Source organism: Microtus oregoni, unplaced genomic scaffold, assembly GCF_018167655.1.
Source record: "Microtus oregoni isolate MIOR12 unplaced genomic scaffold, Mior012 000048F_ref0000485, whole genome shotgun sequence".
NCBI classification, from domain to species: Eukaryota; Metazoa; Chordata; class Mammalia; order Rodentia; family Cricetidae; genus Microtus; species Microtus oregoni.
Genome location: NW_024543222.1, coordinates 10523935 through 10545357, shown reverse-complemented (window position 1 = coordinate 10545357; position 21423 = coordinate 10523935). Strand labels below are relative to the sequence as shown.

General features: G+C 41.3%; 1 protein-coding gene across 1 annotated transcript in view; it reads left to right on the top strand.

The window, feature by feature from the left end:
- The window catches only part of Gna13 (G protein subunit alpha 13), a 39675-nt gene that overhangs the window by 947 nt on the left and 17305 nt on the right, over positions 1–21423 (top strand). Inside the window, exon 2 of the mRNA XM_041635756.1 lies at positions 1829–2055. Coding sequence (XP_041491690.1) covers positions 1829–2055 — 227 coding nt within the window. The remainder of the gene's footprint in view (positions 1–1828; positions 2056–21423) is intronic.

Here is a 21423-nt window from a genome sequence, read left to right as displayed (position 1 = left end):
TTTTTTTTTTTTTTTGCCCTGAGACTCTTGTCAAGGGCATAGAGTGACAGCCTCTGGGGCCTTTTGGGGCAAGAGTATGAAACTCAAGGGTGCTGCGTTTACTGAACTGGCATCAGGAAAGCCTTTTTTTAAAAAAAAAAAAAATTATCAGCGCGAGTGGTTTTATTCCCCCCCCTCCAGTGATACAGGATGTTTGTAATCACAGTTCAACATGTTGCACACTTTCTATCTTTTTTTTGCTTAATAACTTGGGACAAGAGAAAAAAAAAGGCATCATTTCTAATACTTAAATAAATGTGAGTTTAACTGCAAAGACTCTGGCTTAAAAGTCGTAGGAGACCATACAGGAGGTAGAGAATATGGGTAGTGTTGAATCATGGACTTTACAAATTCTATTTGGCAGTATTTTAAAATTAAAATATTGTTCCTCTTTGTAAAAGACACGAAGTCTTTTTTATCATTCAACGAAGCCATGGAGGTGGCTTTTATTTTGTCATTTAAAATGTCACCTTTCGTATATTTTCTTTGGTGTCAAGTATCTTCTACATAAAAGACATCGGCAAAGTTGAGGTACAGTGCCTGATGTTTTGTGTGATTAAGGAGTCACCCTGTTTTATCTGGGACTTGGAAACAAACTTTAACATTGTAGGTCTTTTCAGGTTGTTATGTGGCCCCCCTTTTTTTTTAAGTGGGTTTTTGTTGTTCAGGAAGTACATAAAGCAAACCCGTTCATGTCCTAACTCCTTCAGGATTTCGATTGGGGGGGAAAACTAGAGAGGGGGGCATTGTAGGGCAATGAGGGGAGAAGGCTGGACCAAGAGCTCACAGTCCGTGGCTCTTTGCCATGTATCTCTGCAGTTAAACTGTAAAGGATGGTTGGGTTGTATTTAGTCTGCCTTAATGTTTAGCACAAAACTAATTAAGGTCTCTTCTAAGGCTGTAAACTGTACCTTGCTAGTCCATAATTGAAGGTACCTTTGTATCCTGCTGCAGTTGAACTTAAAGAATTATGTTAATGAATGGACTCAGGTATTCACTGTGGGTAAGGTAAAACACCTGGTTTTTGATAGACACTGGGCCTAAGAACTACTTTGAGCATTATTGTGTGATCAAGTTTAAGTCTAGCTAGGCATCTTATTTTCTTGAGTTGGTTATGGTCAGAAAACTGAAAGCAAAACAGTTTGGTTTTTTTTTTTTTTTCAGTAGCCAAAGAAATGACTTCCTAATAGACTAAGACAGAAGTTAACAGTTTAGTGATAGTATTGAGTGCGAACTGACCTGAGTAAGTGGAAGCCCCTGTTTGTGTATCATCTTGTGATTGGTTTTCCTATTAGACTCCTGTAAAGCCAGCAGATGGCTGTACTGATTTGAGGCATGGTCGTGGGAGGCTCTAAGTGTGTCATAGAAGACCGTGTGGGTAGGAGCTGCAGGACCCTGTCTGCACAGCGAATAGTTCTTTGCCTGTGCCGGGCTGTCCTGAGCCTGGACTTGGGGCTAGGCCGCATTATTTACTTTTCCGTCTCTGATTTTGACTGTCTTCCACTCCAGAAGTGGTTTTATGATTGCAGTGTATTAAAATCCTTCCGAAAGAGTGATTTTTGTTAGTGATATTACTTTCCAAGGCTTCTAATTTTAAGACAGCGAACAAACGTTTTTTAAACTTCTGAGAAGATAAAGGTTCTGTTTCTGGTCTCCATTTTGGAAGTGGGGGTTCTGTAATAGCTAAAAAAAAATTTAAGGAACCAATACTGAATAACGCAGGGGTCAAAGATCCTGATGGTATCTTAATGACTCTTCCTCCTTTGTCTTTTTCTCTTTTTAAACAAAGGCATGAGGGTGCTGGTGGATGCCCGAGAGAAGCTTCATATCCCCTGGGGAGATGACAAAAACCAGCTCCATGGCGACAAGGTGATGGCATTTGATACCCGTGCCCCCATGGCTGCCCAGGGCATGGTGGAAACTCGAGTTTTCCTACAGTACCTTCCCGCTATAAAAGCCCTGTGGGAAGACAGTGGCATACAGAATGCCTACGACCGGCGCCGGGAGTTCCAGCTGGTAAGACATGCCCTTCCCTAAAATGTATCTATTTCTGTTTGTGTGTGTGTGTGTGTGTGTGTGTGTGTGTGTTTATTTATGTGGGGGAGGACATCTGCATGCCATCGTACACATGTAGATGTCAGAGGACAACCTGTGGAGTTGGTTCTCCTCTAGCGTGTAGGTTATGGGCATAAAACTCAGGTTCTCAGGCTTGGTGACAGATGCCTCTACCTGCTGAGCACCCTCGCTCTGAAGGGTACTTTTATTAAATGACTTTTAGTAATGTCTGGTTTAGCACCTCTTACAGACTTCCACAGTGTAATCTATTAGGTAAATGATGTAGCCTCAAATGTTGGTTTGCTGTGTGTGCTCTTTACTAAGCAAGATTAAAAACTATGGTCCACTCTATAGATTTAATGAAGCTATTATACTGGCTAGGACGTAAAGTCATAATGACTTTCTGGTGACCTTTCTTTTTAAAATAAGTCCTGTGAGTGAGTCTAGTTGTTTGTATGTGCCATTTAGCCTCTGAGGTTCTTATTTTATAACAGAGATAAGTTTGATATAAAGAGATGAGAACCTTTTTCCTCTTTGCTTTGTAGACCGAGCTGGCCTTAAACTTACAGTGACTCTCATTTCTCTGGCTCCTAAGTGCTAGGATTACGGGCATGAGTCCCCATGCCCAGCTGAGAGACTAAACTTTTAACAGTAAATACTCTATAAAATATTTTATAAGAAAGGAAATACTGTTGCTGTGCTCTTGTTTTTACATGGGAAATAATTTCCATTTATTTTTCCTCCTTTATCTTAAAACAGATTATGAAATACTTCATAGCTTTTATGCACTATTGAAGGGTAGGAAAGAAGGATCTAAGCCAAAGTTAAAGATACAGCATGTTTGGGGATAGCTCATACCTATGTTCTTAGCTCTTTGTAAACGAGAAGCAGAAGAATCATAAGCTCCAGGCCAGCCTGGGTGACACAGCAAGGCCCTGACTTCAAAAACACAAAACCAAGAATTGAGACAAAATTTTTAACCAAATGTTTTATAATTTAATTGTGAGCACTTTGATCGTATTTGGTTCTGTTTGCCAAATTCCATCGGCAGTAGCCAGTGCACAGTTTAGAGATAGTTCAGATCTGAAGTGCTTTTCTGTAATATAATTAAAGTGACAGTTAAAAGTAAAACTGCCTAGGAAATTGTTTGAGGATGTATGTCGCTGACGTTTGAGTGACTCCCAAGGGTGTGGCCAGGCAAGGATGCACAGCAACAGTCTTCCTTGTTACAGTCCAGGCTAGTCTAGAAAAGTTACAAGAAAGGTTTATGATACCTTTTTTACAAAACCCATGTCTTACATCCTTAGTGTAGCATATGCTATGTGCTGGCTAGGACAGTTCATTCCTGTATACATCATTTCTAATTCATGTATTGAGCATCCGGCAGCATTATACATCAAAAAGGATGAATTCCTCAAGTCACCAGATTTCTGGTTATTTTTGACCTTTGGTCCCTGTTGTCATTGTATTTTCTGTAGACTTGCTTGCTCTCCACATATTCTTTCTCATTGCTCCCTTCTACCACCCTCCTGTTTAAGGGCAGCTTATTATCCTTCTTGGTTTATTTTCTCAATAGACACACTTTCCACTGTTTTCTCAGATGTTTATCTTCCCAAGGCCAGGGAAGAAGCAGCCAGCTCCACAGTAAGCAGTCAGTACACCCTGAATGAATAAAGGAGCAACAGTGTATCTGTTCTTTCCCTCTCGATTGTCCGAGGCCTATCTAATGGAAGGAAGTTGGGATGTCACAGTTTCAGAGTCTGTGCTCTCACATCTTATTATCATATCAGGGTCTGTGTCATTGTTGAGAAAGGCACATGTATGTGTTTTATTTATCGAAGAGCAAACAGAACCACTCAGAATGAAGACCTCTGTATTCTTGATTTGACCCAGCTAATGTTTCAGTAGAAGAATGCTATCAACGACAGGGAAAGGCGGGTTCCAAAAATACTTTTTTCTCTGATAAAGAGTAGAGGCACAAGAAATGAGAATAAGCGAGATCTACTGGTAAGCTGGAGGCAAGGATTTCTCACCTGAGTGTATTTTCAGCACTGTCAGTGGTCTCTGGCCCGTGGTAGGCACTTGATAATTGTATTTTTTTAGTGGGCTGTGGTGTCTGGCACTAAGAAAGCATGCTGCTAATTTAAACTCTTCCCCCATCAGCGCCTTCCGCCATCCTGCCGACCCCTGGGTGCTGTCTTTTCTCATCTGTAACTTATGATGTACTCGCCCCCGCTTTCTTTCTGCGCTGTCCATTATTCCTCTCAGACTCTGATAGTTCCTCTGCTGATAGAACAAGCCTGTTGTGGGTAAAGGCTCCAGCTAGCTTCACTGTGATTTCAACAGTATAATTGATAGGCAGCAGGACATACCCTATAACCTCTTGATTCCCATGTGTCCTGATTTTCCACTTCCCTAGCTCTCTTTATATTGTTCTTCTGCCAGGATTTTTCTGGGTCATGTGTGTTCATTAGCTGTTCCTTCAATTGGAGCAATGGTATAATCAGATTTTAAAATATTTTTAATTGAAAATTTTTAATTTTTTATTATTATTATTTTATGTGTGTTTTGCCTGCATATATGCTTAGTGCCTACGGCGGTCAGAAGAGGATATTGAACTTCCTAGAACCAGAGTTATGGATGATTGTGAGCCACCATACTTGTACTGTTCCCCTCCTCAACAAATAATTAAATAAATAAAGATCTTTTAAAGGTTTTTCATTTTAGCCATTGGTTGATTGTATTAGACTTCTTACTGCAAATTGAAATGAGAAAAATTACTGACATTTTTAGAGATCCTTTCATATCTTACATTTTGCTTAAGCTGAGTGAGTACCTCTTGGTTTTCAGACAAGGAAAACGGTAGCAATGCTGCAGCAGATCGCTCATTTATTAGTTGTAATTTTGGGTGCTAATAGGATTTTTTTTTTTCCAAAATTCTCACGTCAAGCATTTCCTTTTCTGGTTAGTTTCCATTGTGGGTAAACTAAATAGCTTATGTGGAAAAGAAACGTCCTAGAATCACATTGTTGTCCAGATGTCAGGTGCTAACACATCGAGGGTAGTATGTTGGAAGAAGTGGTCTCTTAGCTGCTTACACTGAACCTTGGCTGTCAGTTCATGGTCGCCTATCACTGTGCTTGTGACATATCTTGTCCTTTGAAACACTTCTACAATGACAGTGGCTAGGGCACTTGGTAATGTGGATGACAGCCTAGGTGAGTTGGCTGGGTGGAGGACTGGCTGGGTATGGTACAGCTGGCAACACAGTCAGACTGACAAACTGCCTGGAGTCACCGCCCACTGGTCTCTTAGTTCAGCTTGCAGTTACAGTTAAGCAGTGTAAGCAGCGCTGGCCATAGAGGACAGGACCGGGTGTGTGACAGTGGGAGGAGCAGGGGACAGCTTCCTAGTTTCTGTAAACAGTTCAGCTTTGTCAGCATTAGTACAGTTTCCTGTAATGGCCAGTCTGCCCTTGCCGCTCTTGAAATCAAAACTGTTCTTGTTAATCATTCATTGTCCCTTCAGGGGGGCTTGAGTTTTCTTGCTCAGATGGCACAGTTTGTTACTTCTCTAAGCTGATACGGTTATTGATGGAGACAAATTGTCCTGCAGTCTATGTAGCAAAGTATTTTGCTACATGAGTGGTCTGTAAAAAGGAGCTGAATGTCACTTAGTCAACTAAGTAAAGCTTAGAAACTTGTGTTTTGGTTGGTAAAATATTTTTGCTTGCACTGCAGCACTTATTAGACACAGAATACCATCTGAGTCTTTTGTTTATTGTTTATTCTTTAACACAAATTTGAATTTGCTTTAAAAGGTGATTGAGGCCAGGCTGAAGCAGGAGGATCTTGATTTGAAAACCAGTGTAGGCTGTATAGAGAGTTCAAGGGTTCTATTGGAGACCCTGGACAGGGCCAGGGCAAAGAACCAGAGCATGCCTGGGCCCTTGACACTTTAAAGGGTAGTACTGTGCCTTCAATATCACTCTGACAGAAAACAGTTACTGCTAAGTAGTTGGTGCTGCTGCTAATATGTTTATTAAATAGGAAAGTCTCACTATGACTAGTTTAGTTATAATTGGGCTTTAGTTTCAGAATTGTGCTTCGTGGTGGACCTAATCCAAGACAAAAGTTTATGAGCTCACTTTAAAGAAAACACAGTTCAGGCACTTCCTGGGTGGACTGTTCCCGTTCTTTACAAATCGGCTTCAGCGTAAACAAGCTAGGGGTGGCTATTAATTTTCTAGAGAGTTAATTGTTTAGTACCTTAATGTTTGGGACAGTCGGTTGGTAGTTTTCAAATCACTGTTGCATAATTATCCCCTGATTCCTCAATAGCAGACAGTGATGAGATACTTGCCCTTGTTCTCAGCTCATAGATGGAAAAAGTCTGAGGCCTCGGCATAGGTTCCTTGATACTTTGGTTCCCGGACCTAGTAAATGATAGTAGACTGCGAAGTGGGAGTCCTGTCTGCTCATCCCTGCTCCATCACTCCTTGCCCTGCCACTGAACCCTTCGGCAAGCACTCAAGCATTATGTCCCTGGAACAGTTGTCTTTCCTCTCATTTCCAGCCTTTTTTTGGATTCCCTTTGCCCCAAATGACCAGCATGCTTCTGTTGAGTTCTAGTGCATTGCTTTGAGTATGTGGAAGGTTTGTTTATGTTTGGCTTTGCAGTGATATTCATGTCCTTTTTTACACTCTGAGTGTTCATAATGTTTTGTTAACTAACTTAGAGTTAGGACAGACGTACTTTTACCTGACATTGATAGTAAGCTTGCCTACTTGGAGTGGTTCATTAACTGCATAAATGACCTTGGGGCAGTTTGAGGCTTCCCTTCCTTAAAGCTCATTGCGGTAAGAGCCCTCATCCAAGGTGGTGTCTTTTCTGGAGACGCCACTGAAGACTGCCTGACTTGTATCTGTTTCCCGGATTTGCTTTTGCTTTGGGGAGAAGAGTATCAGGACAGGCTCTTATTGATGTGCTTCTCATATAGAGACGTCATGTGACCATACTGTGTGTGTATGAGCATCCCAGCCAGATTGCTGCTTGTCACAGATCTGTGTTTTGATCAGAAATGACCTAATTTTAAAAATTGTATTTCTGGATTTATAGTCACTTTCGTTTCCTTGCTTGAACATACTTCATTCTTAGTTCTAGCCTCGTGATACCGTTTATCTCTGTCTGTATTAGGCCTGCATTTTTACAAGATGCTGCTTTTCAGAAGACTTTACAGCCACAGGAGCAAAGCTGCATTAGAGTGGTTGACAGATCAAGGAAATAGTTTTGAGGACTGGACTTTACTGGACTTGGCTAAAGTTGGAGATATATCATAGTGATGGTAGTTAATCTTTCACATTTAATTGGTCTTCGTTTGGAAAACTGCATCCAAGTTTTTGTTTATTTGTTTGGGGTACCCTGTGATCCTCTTGCTCAGACTCCTGAGTGCAGGGAATACAGGCTTATTGCACCATGCCTAATTCAAGATTTCTGAATCAGTGCAGTGGATGAACTTTCTCATCCTTATTGTGTCTGTAACGGGCATAGATCCCTCGGGCAGAATTTCTCTGTTGTTTTACTTTGCTTTGTGGTCCAAGCACTCCGGCCCATGTACTTCGTTATGCTTTTCTTTCCCATACTCGTTAAAAAGTTAAGCACTTTCAAAGAATGAAACCTTTTTACATAGGCCTTAATGTGATCCCTTACTTTTTGAGGTAGCTTCTGACTGGTGGGCTACCTGTAGAGTAAGATAGCTTGTCAACAAGAATCTTCCCTGACTGTCAGTCTAGGTGTGAGCTAGGGCAAGTTCCTCAGCCTCTCTCAATCGGTTTCATGACTATGGAATACAAATGACTATGGGATGTATTATCTGTTGTGAGGATTACATGGGGGATGAGCCATGTAAGATGATAGCATGGTGCCTGGCTGAATATAAATGACAGTGTTATTAATATTAGCCATTAATATTCCTTATATGCCATGTGCACATAAGTAGCTGTCAAAAGAAGTACTGTAAGCTTTGATTGGTCTTACTATTCTGAACTGGATTGCTAACATAACAGTCCTGAATCTGAATAAAGTAGAATGTATGACTTACATTCTTGGTACATCATGTTATTTATTTCCATGAGGACCACACATCCAAAGGAACTGAGGTGCTCTTTGGCACATTGGCTCTTGCTGCCTTTTAATAGAACTTTGCTTGGTTTTCAGATAAAATATTTATGTGTGCCTGTGTGGGTTTATGTATAAATTGTATAGACCATGTCCAAGTAGGTGCCCACAGACATCGGAAGAGGTCATCGGATCCCCTGAAACTCAAGTTATAGGCAGTTCTGAACTGTCATTGGGTGCATATTTGTAAATGGTTTTAAGAATAAATTCTTTAATTCTAAAGAACCAAGTGTAATTCAGGTCTAATATCCCTTGTCTGAAATTATTGAGCTCAGACATGTTGGGGTTTTAGATTTTCCATCTTTTTTATTAGCATACATATAGTAAGGGTGAAAGCCAAGCCTACATGTGAAACTTCACCTGTACTTCCTACACACTTTGCCTGCATAGCTGAAGGTAACTATGTAGTTTTTTAGAAGTGTGCCTGTGTTTTGACTGGAACTTGTCACATGATGCTAGACATGGAAATTTCCACTTGTGGCATCATGTCAGTACTTTAAAAGTTTGTATTTTGGAGGGTTTCAGATTTTAGGTAATCAGCCATTAATGAAAATAAAAATGACTTTCTTAGCATTGTATAGACTTTTGATGAACGGAGTCACCATGATCTCATTTTCACAATGGAATTTCTAGCCAGAGTTAAGTAGTTTGGAAACCATTTTCCTGAGAGCTTTAGCTGGGTAGGGAGAAGGGCTCAAATCCCTGTTCCTGCTGGGAGTGTGCTAACAGGTGCCAGTGCCCTGCTTGCCATCCCACTGAATGCTTTCTCTCTCTTCCCTTTCCCCTTTGTCTCTGTCCCCTCTCTATGACTGTCCACACACAGAGAAGTGTACCCTTTCCTGCTCTGTCATTTCCTCTGCTTGGCAGAGGTCCCATGAGTTCCCAGGTTACAGAGGGTAATTAACCTTCATTTCCAAGGTTAAAAAAAATTCCTACATTCCTATTTTTTAAATACTCTGTTAAAAATGGTTTTAAGTGTTAGGGATTTTTGTGAGATAAACAGCGTTTTGTACAAAAATAACTATAAAAAACCCAATTAGTTTAATTGAGAATTTCTACTTTGTCTTGATAAAGAAAAACAGATTTCACATTTGTTCTCCCTAAACAAAAAGAAAATAGCTCTTGATGACAGCGTTTAAAGACAGTATTAATGCCTGGGTGATGGTGGTGCACACCTTTAATCCCAGCACTCTGGAGGCAGAGCCACGCAGATCTCTGAGTTCAAGGCCAGCCTGGTCTACAGAGATAGCCAGGTCTATGCAGACAATCTGTGTCTCAAAAAAAAAAGTATTAATAAACAAAAACTGTCTTATTAATAAATTATCCTGTCTTTACATCCTCAAAGGTTTTGGGTTCTTTGAACCAGAAAAATTATATTTATTAAGACCTTTTTTTTTCTTTGAGACAGGGTTTCTCTGTAGCTTTGGGGCCTGCCCTGGAACTAGCTCTCGTAGACCAGGCTGGCCTCAAACTCATAGAGATCCACCTGCCTCTGCTTCCCGAGTGCTGGGATTAAAGGTGTGCACCACCGCCACCTGACTAGAACATTTCTTTTTTAAGAAGAAAAAGAGCTAAAATGAATAAGTAGAGTATGGGACTTTCGTTTTTTAACACCCTGGGGTACTATTTTCTAGTCTTTGAGTAACTTTTAAAAATACGAGTGTCTTGCCTGCATGTATGTTTGTGCCCACTTACATGCAGTGTACACGGAGGCCAAAATAGGGTGTCAGATCTCCTGGGATAGGAGCTCTGGATGGTTATTAATCGCCATGTGGGTGCTGGAGATTGAACCTGGGAGAGCCGCCAGTGCTTTGAACTGTGGAGCCATCTTTCCAGTCCAAAATAACTAAAATTTTTCTTCTGAATTTCTTCCATCTCTACCTCCCTCCTGTTTGTTTTCAGGTAGGGGCTAGTATAACTCAGTCTGACCTTGAACTGTGTAGCCAAGGGTATTCTTGAACTAATCCTCCTGACTCCATGTCTCAAGTGACGTGAATATAGATATGTACCACCACACCTGATATTTATCTACTCATTCATATGGAGGGTTTGCCTGCATGTATGTCTTTGTAGCACATGCTTGCCTGATGCCCTTGGAGGCCAGAAAAGGGTATTGGAATGGAGTTACAGATAGTTGTGAGCCAATTTGTGTTGCTGGGAATCAAACCTGGGTCTTCAGGAAGAGCAGCCAATGCTCTTGATTGCTGTACCATCTCTCCAACCCTTTTCTACCTCTATCTGTCTGTTGTCTGTCTGTCTGCCTGCCTCTGGTTGTCTGTCTGTCTATCTATCTATCAATCATTTGTCTATCTATCATCTGTCTGTCTATCTGTCTGTCTGCCTGCCTGCCTCTGTCTGTCTGTCTGTCATCTGTTATGGTGGTAGGGCTTGAGCCGAAGCATCAAGCACAATGGAAAAAGTGCTCTACCCCCGAAATACATGCTCAGTGTCTGTCTGTCTGTTTGTTTTTTTGGAGAGAGGCTCTCACTGGCTTACCTGGCCTAGAACTTGTAAACCTCCTTTCTCAGCTACTGCGCCTGACTCCCAAGTGCTTTTTATTCTACATTCTACTTTGAGACAGAATCTCACTACATTTCTTTTTGAGACAGGGTCTTACTCTACAGTGCAGACTCGACTGGAGCTCACTAGGCAGCTCAGGTTGGCCTCTGTCCTCCTACCTCAGTCTCCCAGGTGTTGGATTACAGGTGCAAGTCATCCCTCACACGATGCTTAGATTGTTTCTAAGTTCAAACGGCCTTGACCTTAGAATCCTCCTGCTTCAGTCTCCAGGAATTGGGACTGTAGGTGTGCTCTCCCAACTTAAAAATGTTTTTGTGTGTTAAGTAGGATAGAAATTATAGGGAGAATTTGTCACCTTCTATTATTATGTGATTTTTGTTTAGCCTGAAGGATGTGTAGTTTGTTATCCATTCGCTATTAAGAAAAGAGTTGTGGCTAATACTAGTAATGAGCAGCTGCTCACGGTTCCCACGTCGCTGGGGGCGGTTTGCTTGTGGTTGCCCAGCTAACTGCTGCAGTAGATCTGACAAGTGAGGCAGTGGGCATTTACATGATGTTTATTCCAAATAATTAAATTCTCTATGTTCGCAAAGGCACAAAATACTAACTATCCTAATCAAAAATGTTGAACAATGGGCTGGAGATATCATACATTTGCCTGGTATGAGTAAGGTCCTGAGTTCAACGCCACATACTTAAATCTAAGATGAATGATGGGATTTAGCCAATTCAGTTATAAATCTTGCTATACAAATGATTGGCTACTTTTGACTATTGTTAATTTGCCATGTTTGCAAGTAAAACTTATTTCCTTCAGCTTTAACCTTAATATATGATCTCTTAATCTGATTTAAAAGTTTTATTTCATAACAATTAAATTTTTATAGGAATATGGTTATGTCTGATGTTTTATGCGGTGTGTGTGTGTGCACATGTTCGCTCAGGTATTAAGGTATGGAGTTATTACTTTTAATTGTCTAGTTTCATTATAGTCTGTTTTCTTTCCTCAAATGTGGAGCATAAAAAGTAAATGTAAAAAAGATGATGAGGGTAGGAAAGCCCGGGGTAAGAGAAAAGCAGGTTGTAGGTTCCTAACAGTTCTGTGAGCACACCTGGCAGGCTTACAGTCACATGCCGTTGCACAGTCATTGATGGGGCAGCTACCAGTCACACACCGTTGCACACCCATTGATGAGGCAGGTATCTTTTTGCAGGCTTATTTGCGAGGGGACCAAGTAAAAATAATCTCTTTGTTGGTCACAGATGTTAATTGGAGTTAATTATGGTAAGTAGGCAAACATATATATTTATACGTACGATCAGTACTCCAAATGAAACCATTAGGAAGGAAGAAGACACCAAGAATTTGGTTCAAAAAAGATGCTCTTTTTTTTTTTTTCTCTGTAGCTTTAGAGCCTGACTGTCCTGGAACTAGTAGACCAGGCTGACCTCAGACTCACAGACATCCACCTGCCTCTGCCTCCCGAGTGCTGGGATTAAAGGCATGTGCCACCACCGCTGGTTTAAGGAGGTGACATTTATTTAAGACTTCATGGATGAGAGGCATATCAGCCAGGCACGGGGGAAGCTGGAAGAGTTCCTCAGGCAGAAGGAGGAGTCCGTGTGTGAAGTTGGAAAAGCTAGTTGCTCATCAGAAAACTTGTTCACCGTTGTGGAGCGCAGAGCATGCAGGGGGCCTGACCAGGTGCGGGAGGCTGGTGGCTGCTGGTTACTGTCTGGCTGTAGTTCGAACTTGGGGATTTCTGAATGCAGTGGGAAGCCACCAGAGGACCTTGGCAAGACAGGGAGGCTGTTGTGTGGAGAGCCCTGCTGGGCCTGTGCTGGGTGTAGCAGCCTGACTGGGAGAGCCACAGGAGGAGCAGTGCCTCTAGGTGGGTGAGACACTTCGGAGTTTGACACACGAGTCTGGAGTCCAGGGTAGAGTTTGGGACTGGAGAAGTTTGTGAACTTTTTGTTTGCATTGTACGTGATTTATCAGAATATAAGGTGTACAAGCAGAGGGCTACCCTAAGGAACCTTGGCATCTTTTGAGAATGTTCAGAGGCAGAAGTCATATGAAAAGGAGAAGTGTTCTGAAGTGTAGTAGCACAGCACTTGGGAGGTCGAGGCAGGAGGATTGCCTGTTGTGAAGTCACCTAGTTACATAGAGAGACTAAACAAACTAAACACTTTCTTTAAAGAGAAGAGTTGCTGCAGGGATTGGGAAGTGTTTGCACAGAACAGCGGGAAGCTGGTAGCAGGAAGGCTCTGGCTGGCAGGTGACGGGAGGGGAGGGGAGGGGAGGCCAGACTGGACGTGCCTGGGGAGGGAAGGGAGGTGAGGAAGTGGAGAAGACTCACTTGAAGCCGGGCTGACTGCTCTCATTTCCCTTTTGCAGCACTTTCAAACACCTGGCTTAGCAAGTTGTGGTTTTTCAGAGCTTTTTAAAGTTCAAGCACATTGTGCTTGTATTAACCAATATCTTTGAATTGCACTCAAAGAGAGTTAAAAATGAGTTAATAGGCCAGATAAGGGTTCTGGGTATAGCTTAGTTGGTAGAGAACTTACCAAGTATGCCCAAAGCCTAGGCTTTGATTCCCAGCACCACATAAACTGGGCATGGTAGTCCCATACCCATAATCCTGACACTTACACATGGGAGAACATGATCTCAAAAAATACAGAAGAGTTTCTCATTTTTTTTTATTTTATTTATTTATTTATTTATTTATTTATTGATTTTTTTGAGACAGGGTTTCTCCGTAGCTTTTGGTTCCTGTCCTGGAACTAGCTCTTGTAGACCAGGCTGGCCTCGAACTCACAGAGATTCACCTGCCTCTGCCTCCCGAGTGCTGGGATTAAAGGCGTGCGCCACCACCGCCCGGCGAGTTTCTCATTTTTTTACAGCTGTTCCTTCATGTCCTTAGGAGTCTGGTAACCATCTCAGATAGGAAAATCTTAATGTGCAGTCTCTGGTATAAAATGGTGTAATATTTGCATATAACCGAAGTACAACCTGCCATGTGCTTTAAATTGCCTCTGGCATAATAATGCTGCATACAGTGTAATGCTGTGGAAGCAGCTCTTGCACGTTGTTGTTTTAGGAATGATGACAAGAAGGAAAGAGTGTTTTCAGTGCACATGGAATTCTTGCTTTGCCGAGTAGTCTAGGCTGGCCTCTTAATTTGCAGTCCTGTGTACCACCATGCATGGCTCCAGATGGAAACCTTTTTCCTGGCGTTTTAGACTTGGGTTGGTTGGGTCTGTAGATATGGAACCTATGAATGAAACTGTACTGGAGTGTTTTACATGGGATCCCTCCCATTTAGAGAAGTGAGGGCAGAAATGTGGTCAGTGTATACCTGATGCCCTTCAGTTCTTCATGAAGCATGCTTTGAGTACTTGCTGTAGCTAGTGTGTTGCGGGCCCAGAGCTCAGGTGGATTGCTAGTTTGCTGTGCCGCAGTTCTCAGTACTAATGAAGAGGAAGGAGTACAAGTCGGCAGGATTCGTGCTGTTATTCACTGCTCTGTTTGTAACTGGGTTTAGCTTAGAAAGGACCCCAGAGAAAGCAGTTTTGTTCATGATTCAAACCCAAGGCTGTGGAGCTCCATAGCCCATTTGTGATTGGTTCTCAGTTCCATGCTTTTCTGCTTCTCATGCTAACAGAATTAGCCAGATCGTGATTTAGAGACAGGAACTGATGTGATCAGATACGTTTTGAGCTAATTTGCACATTCGGCAGTATTTGAAATATTTTCAAGTCGCCTTGCTTTGCTGTCTGATAGGATTCAGGGATGAGACAAATAGACTGGGTGGAACTTCACTGTTGGCAAGAAAGCTTAGGAATATGGAGCTCAACTAGGAGCGAAGCCGTCTGGGTTTTACTGTCACCTGCTTCTCATTTATTAGTTAATGTTAATTATTCTGAAGTGTTTGAGTTTGGGGTTTGTAGCATATCCTTGATGAGCCAAACCTCCCATAGGGTCTGTGGGGTATCAGGAAGCCTCTGACCACTGTCCCCGTGGAAACCACAGGAGATTGACCCAGGGTGGGGGATGTTGGAAAGTTGCATGTTTCCCCCTTTCTCCCCTTTCTTCCTGCTTGTTTGCCAACAGTAGAAGGCATTGATTTTTGGAAAATGGCAAAAAGAAAAAAAAATGTAGTACCAAAGACTTCTAGTTGTGGCAAAGTGTGATTTTTTTTTCCTGTGTGTGTGTGTACGTGTGTGCATGCACGTATTAGAGAGCATTTACACAAACACGTGTTTGTGAAAAGAGGTCTGTGAGCATTTGTGTGGGGGGCACTTGTGTGGAGGTCAGAGGAGAACTTGTGAAGTTGATTCTGCCCTACTGTGTGGGCATGGGCTGTGCTCTGGTCGGCAGGCTTTGACACACTAGTGCCTTTACCCACTCTCCTTTGCTTCTGTATTGCTGTGATAGGACACGTAGGGGACGACAGGGTTTACTTTAGCGTGCAGGGTATAGCCGGTCCCTGAGGGAAGGAACTTGGAGACAGGAGCAGAATGAAGCGGGCCATGGGTTGCCCAGATTGCTCTCCTGTACTACCCAGGACAGCCTTTCCAGGGTGGCACTGCCTCTCGTGGGCTGGGCCCTCCTAGACTAATCAAGAAATATTCCACACATTTGTCCACAGGTTATCTGGTGACGGTAATTCCTCGGGTAAGGGGCCTCTTCCCAGATGATTCTAGCTTGTGCCAAGTTGACAAGACAGAACACTAACCAACACATGCACTGAGCTGTCTGTTCTTTATATGGTTTTCAGATTGTGTATGATTGGCTCTTTTCAAAAGTTTAACATTGAAGCATTTTTCAAGGCTCAGAACTTTAACCTTTATTGTATTGAATGTATTACATGAAAACTGGAGAGTAAGAAAGTTGTTCGCTTCTTGGAGAAGATGACTTAAATTTTATTTTAAGGTTTATTATTTTTTCCTTGTGTGTGTCTGAATGTACACGTGATGCATCATGTGCACAGGCACCCAGGGAGGCCAGAACAGGGTGCGAGACCCTGAAAATGTCACAGGCAGCAGTGGCATTCTAAACTATTCATGCTCTCTAGGGATAAAAAAAACACACAGTGATGCTCTATACCATCTGAGACATCCTTGTTGACATTGGTTTTCTTCCGCTGGTATTTGAATACATACTGGGTACTGAGATAAACTCTTTGGTACTCTGTCCAGCTTCATATCCTGCCCTTTATGGTTGCAGCATTAGCATCTCCTGGAGGTTATTTTTCTCCATACCAGTAGATTCTTTAGATATGGTGTGAACTTTTTGCTTCAGTGGGAGATTCTTAGGAAGCCAAAGTAGTGATTCTAAACAGTACCGTATGGGATAAATCTTACCATACTGCCATCCTGTTGGTCAGAGCTATCCCACGTCTGCAGCGTGAATGTCCTTCCCATGTAAAGTGGGTTCTACTTTCATGATATACTGGCAGAATTGAGCACCTTTGTAGGACACACATTTATAAACGCAAGTAGGGATGATTGGATCTCTGTTCTTCCAGGGTAAATAAAGCATTTTAATAAAGTAAGATACTTTCTTTTTATGACTTCTGTAGCAGGGGAATTACTTTTAGTAGATAAATTACATCAATTAAGATTACTAGCCGCATCTGAGCGGTGGTGGCACACGCCTTTAATCCCAGTACTGAGGAGGCAGAGGCAGGCTAGTCACCTCTGAGTTCAAGGCCAGCCTGGTGGTCTACAAGAGCTAGTTCCAGGACAGGCACCAAAGCTACAGAGAAACCTTGTCTTGAAAAAAACAAAACAAAACAAAAACAAATAAATAAAAAGATTACTATTCACAAATGATTTTGGTGGTAAATCTAAAACATTTGACATAAAGCACTTACTAACTGAGAATCATGGCAAGTTAGCAGCCTGCATAATAAAGTTAATGGCGTGGCTCTTTCCACGGGTGTCTCTCACACGCTGCTTGTTATTACAGTCTGCGGTAGAAGAAGTAGACTAAACTTGGGTTTAAATAAGCCAGAGGTATTATTCTTGAGGAAATTTTTTTTAATATTTATTTATTTGTTATATATACAATATTCTATCTGTGTGTATCCCTGCAGGCCAGAAGAGGGCACCAGACCTTATTACAGATTGCTATGAGCCACCATGTGGTTGCTGGGAATTGAACTTAGGACCTTTGGAAGAGCAGGCACTGCTCTTAACCTCCGAGCCATCTCTCCAGCCCCCTTGAGGAAATTTTTGCTTTGTTATAAACTATCTTAGATTGGTTTAGGAAGATTTATTTTGAAAAACAATTCAAATACTGAGAGTTAATGTAACTGACTAATTTTTACTCTTAGAATTGTTAAATGTGATATGGAAAATGCTAGAAAGAAATTTGAAATTCCATTAACTTAGAGGGTAGTTGGTTTGGTATACTGACAGAGTTAATCTCATTAACTTAGAGGGTAGTTGGTTTGGTATACTGACAGAGCAAAGGGGAAATTGCAGTTTCTTTTGCTATCAGTAAATATTGTTGTGTTCCTGTGATGGGAGGTGCTTTACATACACTTACAGAGGTGATACTAGTGTACTGTTTGTATAACATCAAATATTTTTCTCCAGAGAAAAGCAAGATGAAAATTAAAAAAAAACTTCAGAGATATGGATCAATAAAAGAAGTTCCTTGAAACCAGGCAAGAGGAGCTGTTAGAAGGGCATAAGTGAAACAGACCGGGATTAACAGGCATACTGTCCTCCCTCCAGTCTCTTGAGTTAGGATCTTGCTCTGTAGCCCAGGTTATACTCATTCTGTAGCCCAGCCTAGCCTTCATTCTAGAACCCTCCTGCCTCAACTCCCCAGGCTTCTAAGAAGCTGCAATTACAGACCTATGCCAGTAGGCCCTGCAAAGTGAATAATGGTTGATTAATGATTGATTGATTACAGACCTATACTACCATTCCCCACAAAGTGAATATTGATGAATGGATAGATTTTTCTTTTGAATTTTGATATTTTTTAATGATTTTTGACAGAAGATCAAAATCTTATTAGATGATGGCATAACAACTGAAAGAGGCTCAGAAAGAAAAAAATGTGACCCTTTAAAAATCTTTTTAATGCTTTTCAGTGAAAACTTTCTCATTTAAAAGCATACCTAATTACCTTGCATTTAAGTTTTTCACATTTTATGAGATGAAGCAATGATGGTTTGTCTGAGTAGATGTTTTATTCCCCCAGTGCTGGGGATTAGGTTTGCTAACTAAACACTGAAGCACAGAGCTAATTCCCAGTGTATAAACAATCAGATTTTAGTTCGCCTTCTGACTCTTCTCATAAAGTCTGGTACGGTGAAGTTAAGACATATATAATACATGCTACCTACAGTTCTTATTGGAATTTGACATCTGTCCAGTGTCCTTGTGTGTGTATTTAGAATGTCTGCTTGTGGCAAGAACCTTCCACATTCCATATGATCTGTGGCTCCCTCTAATCCTGCAGACGGAGACCTGAGCTAGGCCCTACCCTGCCTGGCTATTGGTTAGAAGACAATTATTCAGAAACCTAAATATCCGTACAAGTTTCACCATCATCCAGTCCCTTCAGTCCTGTTGGAAAGCCAGTGAGCTGACGCGGTGGGTAAAGGAAGTGCTTGCTGCCGAGTCTGACAGCATAGCTTTAGTCCTAGTACCCATGTTGTAGAAGGAGTTGTTCTCTGACCTCCACACATGCATGCACACACACACATGAATAAATGTGATTTTAAAATTCTACTTGTATATTCTCTTTTGTAGCCCTCATCACTTTTCTTGTGTGCCTTTTTGTTTAGCAGTAACATTTAATGATTGCCCTTACACTGAAGATCTTTGAGTTTTGTCTTTATATCATCTTGATACTGTAACTTCCAATAATGTTTTTCATGAAATCAAGACATACTAAAAATAAATAAATGGACTTTTGCTTTGGAAGAACTTAGCCATATACACTTAAGTTTATCTCTTGTTTTTCTGTTTTCTGTGCTTATCTTTATAAGCAGATAAAATTTAGTAGTCATTACTCTAAAAACCATCATTCCATATGTTACAGTCTCAGTGACTGGCGTTTGTGGACATACAAGATAGAAACAGGATGTCAAAAAGGGGAAGTTACAATACAAAGCATCCAGCAGATGTTCTTCTAGCTGTTGCTATGTACAAGATAATAACCCCATTCTGGAATACAGAGAGCAAAAGTTTAAGTCTAGGTGTTTCCATAGGAGACCATTTATCAAACGAAGGTACTCTGGGATGCACAAACCCTCAGTGCAAACAACAGAAGGGTATGATTCCTGAGGGCAGGCAGGGCAGCTGGGAGAAATGTAGTCAGTGGAAAGAAAGAGTAAAAATGAGTGTATCTTAAATTCATGTTTCTTCAAGAACTGATTCTTACTGGGGAAAAACCAAGAATTTGAATCTTGCCTCTAAAATAGTTTTCTTTCAATCTCTGCTCCTTAAATTAGTCTTGGATAAACCATACATAGCTTCTGTCCTTCAGATTTTTCAGTTCTATAAAATGGGCAAGTCTAGCTGCTCTGCAGACTCTTGGATTCTCTCCGTCTCTCCCAAGAAAAGTAAGGTCTTTGGGTAGAGACTGGAAGGATTTGTGTCTGACACTAGTGTGGGTACAGAGGAAGGAAGGTGCACAGCTCTTGCAAAAGCACAGGTTGAACCTCCAGCTTTTCTTTCTCCTGGGTTGGCCTGATAGTCGTGTAGTCCAGGCTGTCCTTGAACTCATGGCATCTTTCCTGTCTCAGCCTCAAGTGCTGGGATTTACAGGCATTTGCCACCATGTCTAGCTTTGGGACTCATTCTTAAAATAAAAACAGGAGATAGTATAATCCCTTGGTGTTCAAACTAGTAATTCTGGCCCACTGGGTCAGTATTTATCACTGAGAACAATGTCTTTTTCTTGTTCTAGGCGATTCCTAATAAATAGGGATTTGGTTGGGTTTGGGTTTGGTTTTTTTTTTTTTTTTTTTCTGTTGTTGTTATTGACAAGGTCTTGCCAGCCGGCTTTAAACTCACAGACCCTCCTGTTTCAGGTTTGGAGCTTACAGGTGTGGCTCACCACAGTTGCCTGGTAGATTTTAACCAAGCAACATAAGCAGATTGGATCTTTGGTCCTTCTCTATTCCCAGAGTTTTCTTCAAAATCATTCCCTTACCAATCCCAGTCAGATGAGCTTCTCGATAGTAAACCTGTGTCTAGCCCTATCCTCGAGCCTCCATTTTTTCTTCATTCATTCGTTCTTTCATTTTAGACCAGGTTGTCCCTAAACTCAAGTGGAGCCTTGATTTTTGTGTGAGTCTGCGTACATGTGTGACTTAATTGAATTATGAAGAATATGCAGTGTTGCTTAAAACCTACTCTTGTAATAAAATGAAAGTAAATTAAATTTCTAACCTAGAGTCTTAGTGGCTTGGCATTTTTAATCACACCTTTTTATTATTATTTAATTTTATGTGTATGTGTATTTTGCTGCATGTATGCCTGAATCACTTGAGTGCCTAGTGTATTTGGAGAATAAAAGGGCTTCAGATCCCTTGGAACTAGGATTACAGATGGTTGTTAGCTGCCTCATGGATGCTGGGAATTGAACCTGGGTCTTCCGGAACGTAGTGCTCTTAACCACTGAGCAATCTCTAGCCCTTTTTATCAGGCTTTCAAAGCTTTGTTTTTTTATAGTTTTTAACTTAATTAAATTTAATGAGTGTGTACACGCATGTGACTTGTGCAAGCGCCTATGGAGACTAGAGGCATTGGGTCTTCTGGAGCTGGAGTTACAGGCATTTGTAAGTTGCCTGATATAGATGCTGGGAACTAAACTTAGGTCCTCTGGAAGAGCATCAAGTGCTTTTAACCCCTGAACCGTCTCTCTAGCCCTTACCAGGCTTTTTAAAAGTTCATTTTGTATAATCACAAAAGATGAAGTTATTTTTAAAATGTATGTGGAGATATGAAGTGATGCCAAGGATGACTGCGTCTGAATCTCTTCTCTTGCAGCTTCTAAGATTTTGGCATGACAAATTTTTAGTAGACCTGAGAACCTGTGTTATGTTAATAAGCACGTCAAACAGTTCTGGTCTGTACCAGTAAGGACAATTTACCTAAGCTGGGTGTGGTTGCACCAGCTATGTAGTCCTTAGGCTGAAGTTCAGGCATTCGGGCTTCCGGGCAACATAGCATGACTCACCTCAAAACAAAATAGGTGTTTGACATGCTACCACACACCTTTAATCCCAGCACGTCCGAGGCAGAGGCAAGCGGGTCTCTGAGTTTGAAGCCAGCCTGGTTTACATAGTGAGTTCGAGGGCAGTTAGGTTTACATACTTACACACTATGTCTCAAAATAAACAAAATAAATTTCTAGAACACATTTACTAAAGGGCCAAATAATGTAGTTGAAACTTCTCATGCCAAGATATAAGATGAAAAGCATTACTGTACTAGTCATACCTAAGTATTATAAGAGAATAAAAGTTTCTGCAAACTTCCGTAGCAGTACAATTCAAAATGCAATAAAATTATGTATAGCTTTTTGTAAGAGTGGCTTTACTGACCAGAAGAATCAAGTTATTTTTGCCTGTTCAGGCTCAATGCTTACTGTTA